The 11,150-nt window shown below is 37.1% G+C and overlaps 1 protein-coding gene across 1 annotated transcript in view; it reads right to left on the bottom strand.

Annotated features, from left to right (window-relative positions):
- Positions 1–1,103: 1,103 nt before the first annotated feature.
- LOC128480415 (EF-hand calcium-binding domain-containing protein 6-like) overlaps positions 1,104–11,150 on the bottom strand; it is a 32,862-nt gene continuing 22,815 nt past the window's right edge. The window contains exons 13-18 of the mRNA XM_053458292.1: positions 7,542–7,641; positions 6,459–6,583; positions 4,845–5,088; positions 4,217–4,389; positions 3,554–3,716; positions 1,104–1,517 (exon numbers count right to left, since the gene is read on the bottom strand). Coding sequence (XP_053314267.1) covers positions 1,260–1,517; positions 3,554–3,716; positions 4,217–4,389; positions 4,845–5,088; positions 6,459–6,583; positions 7,542–7,641 — 1,063 coding nt within the window. The 3' untranslated portion in view covers positions 1,104–1,259. The remainder of the gene's footprint in view (positions 1,518–3,553; positions 3,717–4,216; positions 4,390–4,844; positions 5,089–6,458; positions 6,584–7,541; positions 7,642–11,150) is intronic.

The following is an 11,150-nucleotide window of genomic DNA, read 5'->3' as shown; positions in this document are numbered from 1 at the left end:
TTGTTGAGCATCTAGGTGCATGTGTGAGTGTCTGGTTTATGTTAGTGTGAGTGTCTGGTTTGTGTTAGTGTGAGTGCCTGGATGTGTGTGTGTCAGTCTGAGGGCCCCTCTCAAGGTCAGACCCTGGATCCGCCAATCGCAGGCACTTAAGTCCTGAATCTGCAGCATAAGTTGCTGCAAGGAAAGGAAACATCCGCAAGTTGGCCAGTCCAGGCCTGCTTTCGACCTAAACGCCATCTTCCGTTGGGCTAGTAAGACCATATCCGATTGTGAAATTGATTGTCTTGTGGGCATTTTGTAGTAATTTGTGTAAACCTCTGCCAATTTACCATTTTTTTCAACAAAAGTTACAAAGGTGTAAAATACTTTTAAATGAGCAGTCAGAATGGAAGAAAACTGCATACTGGGCTACATCATTTACCCGGTAAATATGATTGGAAATGTACAGTAAGTGCGGATATTTTATTACAAATATTTTTACAAATCTTAATCTTTATTGCAAATAGTGTTAAAAAAAATAATTCAGTATGAAAAAAAAAATCTTAACATCATAGTTTGTAATTGACTGGTCAACGTTAAATATTGGGTAAAGTGGTGAACACACATATGGAATATACTGTACACTCCTTTCCGGAATATAAGATGCACCTGGTGCACTTAACTTTTAAATTTTAAGAAAAATGTATTCTCACGCTATATGATGTGAATTTAAAGAAACTCCTCAGCCCTCCTGTCAAATTCACATTGGGGTTTGGAGTTTTGCTCTATTGAAAATCCATATACGTTCTCATGATATCAGTTGTATATTGTAATCTGAGAACAAGTCAGCAAGACATTATTTTTAAATGTAAATGCCTTTATGAAAAAAATAACTGATGCAGAGAGTATACCAACAATACTTTTACAATACAATTTAGTTTTAGTGGTGAAATCACATGGTTCTACTTTAATTATTACATAAATGCAACAGGGTACACAGAATAATCAGATTATGATGATAATTATGATAATCAGATTTTATTTTTAATAAAGATAACATTTGAATTTGCCTCCCCTGGACAAAGTATATATTTTCCACCCCCCTCTATTTATGTGGATGGCCATGTTACTCTCAGTGGTGAGGCTGGTTTGTAATTTCCTTAAAAATATCAAAACTGAGAAAGGAATTAGGTAAATGTGAAAAAAAATTGGATAGTGGGTCTGAGAGGTGCCCTTTACGTTACCCATTTAAAGTGATAACCGAAATCTAATTATGCCCTTTACAGTGTGCTTGCCAGAGGGGTGTTTGAGACACGCGGCTTCTCTTTCATACACGTATGCTCTAAAAATGATTTGTAGTTGATGCGACCGTCCATATTCTGGTCGTACTTGGACATGATGTGAAACACTTCATCTTCATCAAGCACAAAGTTGCACAGCTTCAGTACGGATCTAAACTCAGGCAAAGACAAGTACCCACTGCTGCCCATGTCCAGCTTCCTAAAGGCTCGGCGAAGGGTCTTCCACTCTCCCTGCAGCTGCATGTTTGAAGGAATAATTCATGTCAATATAGGGTCTATCTTTTCTCACAACATACAGGATTCTATTTTTATTTACAGCTAATACAGATAATCTAAGAACATGCAATCTAATAAATTAAGGTTTGAGTGTTTACAGCAGGAAAACCAGAGTAGATGGGCCGAATGGTTCTGCCGTCAAATTCTATGGTTCATGCAGTATTTCAACATATACATTTTAGAAAGTATAACAATAATGTGCAAAACGAGAATAGGGGTGCTTTACCTTAAAAGGGTGGTCTTCCTTAAATGCTAGCCAATGATACATTCAAAACATAAAAAGAAATGGTCAGCAAACTAACACTGATAGAGTATATCATCAATAGCATAGTACATATTGCAAATCAATGAGTAAACAGACTGTACCCGTGAGATCTTATCCCAAAGTTTCGGCAGGCATGTTGTTCTCATTTTTGCTCTAGTGAAAATTTGTGCGTTTACACACACGCACACGAGCACACATGCACGCACACACACACACACGTTCACATACACACACACGTACACACATACTTACACTGTAATGCATATTTATTGTACTCGTTGATTTGCAATATGTATTATGTTATTGACAATACACCTGATTAGAAGCATTGGTGTGCTGACCATTTCTTTTTATGTTTTGATGATGTGCCTTATACAGGTCCCAGACAGAGGGTTAAAGAAGTATCCAGATACAGGGGTCCCCCACCTGCTGAATGGAAATTCTACCCTCCTAGGTGCTGTCTACCCAATATGTGATCACTGTGACTAAAGAAATAGAAACCAGTTAAAACCCTATTTATCAGCCCTAAATGAAATCATTTCCAAATAATATACAAAATAAATGTTGCTTATTACTATATGGTGTTTAGAAACAGCTGCATTACACCCCAGGCCTTTATAGGAGTGATGAGGTTAATTAGGGGGGCAAGACCTCTGCAGCCCCCTGAATCATGCAATAGAGCTCAGCCTGATTGAACTTATTGCTTACCATACTTTTCACAACTCACAATTTGTTATTTCATGGATGGCTAGTCATGCACATAATATAGGCAGACACTCGATGCAAATTGGCAGGACCTCATATATTTCCCTCTGCTTTTCATCACCACTTTCTACCAATTCAAAAATCCAAGCTAATCTGAGCGTATTGAAAATCATGGGCTTCCGTTTGCAGCAGGTAGCTGGCTTTTGTTTTACTGGTTTATGGGGTGTCCATTTAAAGTGACTCAAGCCTTCCTAAATAAATATGCACATGTATAAACTACATATCAGCCATATTTTCCTTGGAGTAGATTAGAAACGTCTGAGATAAAAAGAGGCGGATAGAAAAGGTTTTAAAATGCAGGATCAGCCTTGAGTTCAGTTCATAATAATACAGGCAAAAAACAAACCATATATATATATATATATATATATATATATATATATATATATATATTTAACACTGACAAGACTGATGGCCATTGGTTATTATTGGAATATTCTAAATTTGCTGATTATGATATAAAAACAGCAATTATTAGAGTACATGTAAGATGTTAAGAACTTTTATTTTATTGTATACCTTCACTAAATAGAATAAAAAGACAATAAACTACAATAGTCTATGGTAGAATGCAGTGGGCTCTTGTAGGGTACAAAATGCTGCTTGTAACATACAACACAGCTCACAACTGAAGGTAGAATTCAGCAACACTTTGATACTTGTTGTGACCCCAAAGGGCACTGCTATATCTAGGGGACGTAGTTTGTATCTTTGGTTGCTTTGTGGTTACTATGCTTATGACACATGCAATGACATGAGGGCTCTCCAGATGTTGTGAAGCCACATGCCATGGATGTCTTAGCACGATGAGACATGTGGATGATCACAGCTGGTGTGGGCTAGATTCTCTATCCATGGTCCCATTATTTGAACAGCCAAATGATGCTGTCATTTAATGATGTACATCCCACAGTGGTACGACAGGCAGTTCCAAATCCCTTTGCTACCCATTTGTAATGCACTGTACCTTTTTACGCATCCGGGATGTCAGTGTCCCCAGGCCTGACGTTTCAGCCTTTGGTGGGACATCCTCGTCCTGTGAACTCTGCATTACAGCCTCCATGTTGGTTTTTGTTTTCCATACTTGCCGACGAGTTGCAAAGGGTTTCAAAAAATCAATGTAAGATACCCTAAGAAAATATAGAAAATAATACAACTTCTTTTGTTGCAAATATTATTATATAAGCAGCTGATTAGATTTGTGACTATACATGTTGTTTTATTGATGTTGTTGTTTTTATGCATAATTATTAATTTTAACATGCAGGTTATACCTACAGCAACTTCTATTTACCAGCTAGGTCTTGGTTTAAAAAGTGGATAGTGTTAACTATTACTGTGCCACTAGCCTTTATAAAAAATAAATCTTGCTTACTCAACAATCTCACTGTAAAGTGCTACTGAGTTCATTATCTCAACAATCCCTAGATTATTCACTTAACAATCAAAGTTATCAGCTGCTTATTGCTATGGCCTAGGAGAGCATTATTGTAGGTAAAATACATTACAGGTTGGCAAGTAGGATTTTAGCCTGAAATCTGCTTTTGGCCTGTCATTCTATCTATGCCTAGGAAAGAATGCCCCTAGGAGGCAAATCTATTAGCCAAGTATAAAAACTATATTTACTCACCTTCCATCACCATTAGATTCAAATTTCTTGGCCAACATCTCACGTTCATATTCATTCAAATGTATACACAGTTCAGTTAGTATATCCTTGAATTCTTCTTTGCTCACAAAGCCCGTGCGGTATGGGTCAAGATCATCAAATTCTTTCTGTAGGTCATCCAATAGGTACTCCACCTGCAATAAGGTTTCACACCTCATTTACTTAGAAAAACTTAAAAAATTCCCACTAAAATCAGATCTGATTAAAATATCTTAGTACCATCAGCTGGCCCTTTATTGCAATTTAATAATATGATTTTAGGGGGAATTTTTTACTGTTAATGTATAATAATAAAATAATGGCCCGTATTAAGAAATAAAGTGTCCAACTGTAACGCAATTTTTTTTTTTTTTTTTTTTTTTAGAAATAATGATGTAGTCACTGCAAGGGTCAGACACAAATTTAATACTCTATCCCGATTCAATATTCTTCTACACCTGAATAAAAGTAGGGTATGAGACTTATGCTAACGCCTGTCTTAAAGAGAACAAGTGATTCAATTGGCCTGGCACTCAGTAAAGGAAAGAAAGGACTCCAGACACTGCAATATGTGTCTAAGTATATTTCATCAAACAGGAATTTAGATTACCTTCGCACGGACGTTGTCTATGAGGATGTCAGAATCACAGTTCAGTTTTTTAGATCGAATCTTAAAATCCCCATCACCTTTCTTTGGAGGATTGATCTTTGCATTCGGGTAACAAGCCGATTTAGGCGAGTAACCAAAATGCCTCACAAATTCCAAATAATCAAGTGTTTTGTCCTGATTCGTGATTAATGTGTTCCAAAGTCTGCGTATTTCTCCTCTGGTGACTACAGGCTGGATATCAAACCTTTAGAAACAAAACATAAGATGAGCTGATGCCACTTGTTGTACTTTCTTCAAATAAAATGGGCATAAGGGGGTTCTTAAAATCATATCCCATATTTGATTAACAAGGTTCACAGAAATATAATCAGTCCTTGGTCTAGTCTTGGTCTAGTCCTCTCCTACTAATCATTCACTCTATCAGTAGCCCTTCTCTGAACTCTCTCCAGAATAACTTTTCTAAAAACACAAAAACACTTAATTAGAGGACGCTTTTTATCTGCACAGGTAATAATATAGTTTCTAAGGCTGATGCCCACGGGGGCCAGCATTGGCCAGAGTGGGCCCTGACTGGGCTCCCGAGTAGGGCCAGGCTTTGTAGGTTGGGTTTAAGGGGCAGGTAGTTAAGGGGTTGTGACACAAGGTTTAGGGACACTTTCCCTTACAATAAATTACTGCAGTTTTTCTGAAGTAATACTGCAGTTTAGTGCACTTTTTTTATATTGCAAACCTACAGTTGTAATTCAATGTACTGCAGCTTTATTGCATTTGTACTTCCGTACAAAAATAACTGCAGTACAACTGCAGTACAGTGAAGTACAAATGCAGTAAAACTGCAGTAAATGTGCAGTAATACTGCAGTAAAAGTCCAGTATTGCAGGCTTTTCATGTCCAAAAAACTGCAGTATTACTTCAGAAAAACCGCAGTCATTTTTTTGTAAGGGTTGTAGTGACCTTACCTTGTGTTTTTTGCCCTCCCTCCCTGTTTATTGTGTTATGTTGGGGTCACAGCTGGGTTGGTAGCTAACCAGGCATCTAAGGGGTGTGAATGCTCTGGGGGAGAGCATTTGACGGGAGGCTCCCGGTAGGTGGTGCCGGGAGCCTCAGGTTTGGGTTTGGGCATATTGGTATGTCTGTCCCTGTGTGGTGGTTCCTAGTTTGCCTGGTAGGCTTTAGGTTTTTGTTAATTATTTATGTTTATTGATGTTATTTATTATATTTATGTGTTCAGTTTGGTGGTCTTTGCCCTGTTAACGCAAAGAGGTGTCCGTCCTAAGGTTGTGTGGCAATGACTTGGTTAATAAATAAAATTGGCTGTTGCCTTTTCAATCCAAGCTCATGTGTCTGTCATTTATTGGGTTAAGGTAAATTGGGTGGGGGGGCCTGGCCTGGAGATCGAGGGTACTTCTCTCATAAAGACAGGCAATTTGCAAAGAGGAAATTATGGTTGGCCCCTAACCACCACTGGACTCATGACTTAAGATATAGCCTTATGAACATAGTCATGTTGTCCATGTGAACTTTGTTATGCTCTCTCCCAATTACTTTGTGAAGTGACATATGTAGTTGTGGGGCATGACCTGGGAGACAAATAAGTCATTACAGTAAGTATACCGTTTTAGAAGGTGATACATAGTTTCCTGCGTGAGACGCCTTGAATTCATGTCATCCAGACCTTCGAATTCCCGCTCCACATCTGCATAGCTGTTGTGTATGAGACCTTTAATAATCTTGAACAGCTTAAAGGAATAAAGAACAAGGATTAAGGGACGTGTCATTTATTTATGAATACTTTCTGCGTGAAAATAACAAAATTGACACATTGACCTGACATCACCGCAATGTGGACACAAGTCCTGTTATTTGAACAATATCCACCAGGAAAAGGACACAGCCACCTCTTCAATGGAAGGTGTGATTTATTCCAGCATTACACAGGTGAAGGTTTTGTCCCCAGAGACCTATAACAAGCCATGATGTTTGATCTATCTTGTTTGGGAATGGACTGTTGGCCATGTACGGAATTTATACAATACAAACATTTATTGTGGCATAGTAAATCTTTACTGCATAGTCATACCCTAAAGTCAGAACATACAAAATAACAGTTATTAGCTCCAATGAAAACTGTAACGATATAACCCGTATTCAACACAGTCTTCGTATTACTATTATTTTTATTGTAGTCTGGGGATCAAAATAAGAAGAATAGGCCGGGCTTGTTAATTTTCCTGCAATGGGGACATTCTGCACAGAAACTGGCCCGGGGCGATTTTTAGATTTTTTAGAAACAGTACAACTCTGCCTTGCCTCTGGCTTTTCCCCTCCTCAGTTATTATTTCCGCTCAGCCCTTGCTTGCTCATCATAGTAATTTCTCTATATCTCTCACCATTAATGCCCTTTCTATGCTCCTTTCCTCCGTAATGCCCCCCCCATTATCTTTCTACACCTTACTCTTTCCACTTTCTCCCTTCACTGTTCTCTTTAACCCTTTACTCCCTATGTAATTACCTTCTCCCATTCTTTATGTTCCAGGGACGTTGGGTCAATCAACCGATATCCAATACAAATTAACTCTTTATTGACTACAATTTAGAAAGCTATTCAATATTGCTAAATAATCTGTTACGATGGGATATCAGCCAGTGGCAGCGCAAGGACTTAACCACAACATATATCACACAGGTTATATATACTTGCTCAGATGTTCTTCCGGATTGGTGTTTCTTATCTTCAGGTAGATCGAACACAGAACCATACACAGATTTCTCATCAAATAGACTAGGTACCCCTCTCCTGGAACAAACAAATGTTGTTACTAAAACCATTAACAATATGTGTGTCATACTAATGGCTGAGCAGTAAGACTCCAACAATTATTTGCTGTTACATATTTTACTAGCAGAAAGTGTTATCATATTTAATATTTGGCAGCATTAGTTAAAAGTAAAAGCATCCTTAACTATTCATAGGCTGCAGAAAGATCACGGTAACTTGTTTGTATTGTAATTTAGGTGATTTCATTCGCTCTGGTATAGTCTATACTAATATCATCAATTCCTAATTTATGTCAATAATAAGTAAATAATCTGCTGGCTCTCTATAGATAAAACTATAATAAAAATAATTATAAACAGGAGCAAATTATGCATATTCTACTTTAGTAAATATTCAACGTGGAATAATCTACTGTGCGCCTATTAATGTAGTTAGCGCACTGGCAGCTTAAGGCACCTCTGGCTGGATGAGGGTGATGGAGTTGTAAGAGCTGGGGTTAAACAGGTTGCCAAACGCTTCACTGCAAGGATCAAATGTGCTACCTAATGAGATTTATTTGAGCTTCAGTGAGCAAAATGTTAGTCGCCTTCTTAAGGCCAAACGCTGAAAACCTTCCCAGCTTTTGTCCGAAATGGCAAGCACTTTGCTCCCCTTTTAACAAATGCAAGGAGGCCTTTCCAAGTCCTGATGAGTGATGTGGATTTTAAAGGCAACCACAGGTCATACAGAACTAATCAAGCGAAAACAATACCCCAAATTTGCCTGAAAGACCCCAAGTATCTGAGGACTTTATAAAAAAGAATTAGGAATCGGCAAACACACAGGCAGCGCCAAAGGATCAAATCTTTAAGGTGACATTGTGTGGCTGGATTAAATTATTTATTCATTGTTAATTTATTTATTTATGTATGTGCAAATATCCTGCAGGTGCTGGAGACCCTCTGAAAAGAGGTTTTAGAGCGAGAGTTAAAACGATGGTCCATTTAACTCAGTCTTTATCTTAAGGCGATCTAAACACTGCCATTTAGAAAGCATACAGAAAAGCACAAAAACATATGTGTTGGAAATAACTGCCCAGGGACCACGAGGAAAGCCATTAGGTTTTTAGATACTTGGGGGGAAATAAATGATTAGGTCAATATAGGATGATTATTATGCAGCAGGTCCTGAGTGGATTTTATAAACAGAAGTCATAATAACTATCCGATTGATAAAAAAAAATAATAGAACAATAAATTGCTTCTGGCACTAAAACCAGCCCTACGGTTATAGGCGATTAGTTTTTAAAACAAACTGATCTTTTGGCTTATTTTTTTTATATAAATTAGGATGGTGTAATGTAACTGGTACCCGGGGTTTGTATAAAGCAGGAATATGGCATTGTGCTTGTTGTAAGGGAAACATTTCGAGTTATAATATTTCTCTACAAAGCCAGTAAATCTGCAATAAGTCAGTTTTATACCAACTACTAGGCTTGAACTGCCAGTGTTCAAGTCAGCCATATTTTTCCACAATGTTAAAGTGATGTGCTGACCTTACAGTATGTAATCCAGGTGTACCAGAAAGCGGTAACAAACCGGCAACTCCCATCAGTAAACACCATAGATCAATCATAGCGCTGTGTGTTGGATCTGCATGAGTTCTCTGTGGTGTCTTGTATTAGTAATAACTTGCGCCACTAAGGCCAACAAGACCTAAAAGCCCCCCGCAGATACCTTTAAGCAAAAATGAACAATGAAGCATCCAATGTTTGCTTCACACACCGGATCCTCTCCTACTTCTGAAAAGTGTTTCTACACAAAAGTTAACTATACCCCAACCGCATCATATAACATGTCAGTAAACATGCATTCAGGGTGTATGCAGTCCTATACACACATTAATATAAAAAAATCACTGGAACCTGGGGTCTGTCCACAATGATTATTACAGTATATACAGGGGCCGTATATATGTGTGTGGGGGGGGGGGCATTCATTTTCTATAGTTTTAAATGTAATCAGTTCAATTTTAAATAAATTACCAAAAATATGATTCCTTTAATGTTACAAAATACATCTCAGGAGAAAAAAGTATTTTGGCCAGTTACAATCTTACCAAAAAAAAAAATTTTTTTACAGGTCCACATAATAATAATAACAATAATAATTATAATATATATATATATATATATATATATATACATATATATTACTGAAACCTGTAAAAAGTATTTGCCTTTGCTAAGACTGCTACTGTGCTGCTTTTCCAAGGGAATTCACTTACTGCACAAAATGCCAACAAGGGATGAGTCTGGCTGATACTGACCCAGGACAGTGAACCTCAGTGGGGATTCCATGTAGAATCCGACCCTGAAGGACAATGAACACAAGACCTCGCCGTGGGACAGGAAGATCCTGAAACCGATCAGATGATTTCCTCGCTAAGCTCTGCTACTGGAAGCCCCTGCTGTTCACACCGCTAAGATCAGCCTCTAGGAAAAACCACTAGCACACACTTACACTCCATAGCAGTCATCACTGCTCTGAGCAAGTACCAAAGTACCAAACAACTAAATGAACCTCGTCTGTAGTGTACGACTCTTTATGAGAATACATGCTGCTTAATAAAGTTATGACGGAAGATCAAATGGCATTAAATTGCTATAAAATACCTACTTAACCTTTTCAATGCCAGATGGTTGGCAATTTCCAATTTTAGGAATTCTGTGTGTTTTCCCGGTGTACCTACATTCTATATGTGATAAGCTTTCTTACTTCTATATTACAGCATTCTTCCTCTCTAGATTTTACTACTCCTTCTATGACAGAACATTCGTATTAATTGGTTAATATCTATCCCCAGGTATTACATAGGAATTAACATGTGCTTTTTTTATATCAATTCATGGCTCTTAATATACATATATATCTTAATTTTTTTCTGAGAATCATTTAATTTAAAGAATAGGAGGCCGACATTATTAGAGATACCCTCCTTAAGATTCAGGATTTGAGCTTAAAATAGGTAAAGTGTGTAACTACAGAGCAAGCAACAGCATAAATCTCTTGATTTCTTCAGATTTTTAAGGATAAATTAAAAATGTAACAGTAATAAAAAGACCTTATATGTGTATATATATTTTTCAGCTACCATTGATATTTTATCTTTATGCTATTGAAATAACTTACTGCATTCCTGTAGGAGATCATCCTACTTCAAATTCTAAACTAATGTTTTGGAGAAGGAATATTGTTGGAGAAGGTTCTTGGTATATATTCCTGGCTTTTCAGCGAATAGCCTCATTCTATAACTTAATTATTCAGGACTTTTCAAAATGAATGTAATTTTTATCCAGCAACAGCTGTATTCAATATAAATTTACATCTGAAATGTTATCTGTTTAATACAGAGATTAAATCAAGTAGTCATTACAATACAGGTTCTAAAACATGTTTCTTATATTTCTCAAATTATCACCTTAGATTTTTAAAACCTAAAAATATATAACATCATTAATTGTTATTATTTATTGTTTTATATAGTGC

Source organism: Spea bombifrons, chromosome 1 (assembly GCF_027358695.1).
Source record: "Spea bombifrons isolate aSpeBom1 chromosome 1, aSpeBom1.2.pri, whole genome shotgun sequence".
Classification (NCBI taxonomy): Eukaryota; Metazoa; Chordata; class Amphibia; order Anura; family Pelobatidae; genus Spea; species Spea bombifrons.
The sequence above is the reverse complement of the archived record's forward strand: the minus strand, read 5'-3'. Positions and strand labels throughout refer to the sequence as shown.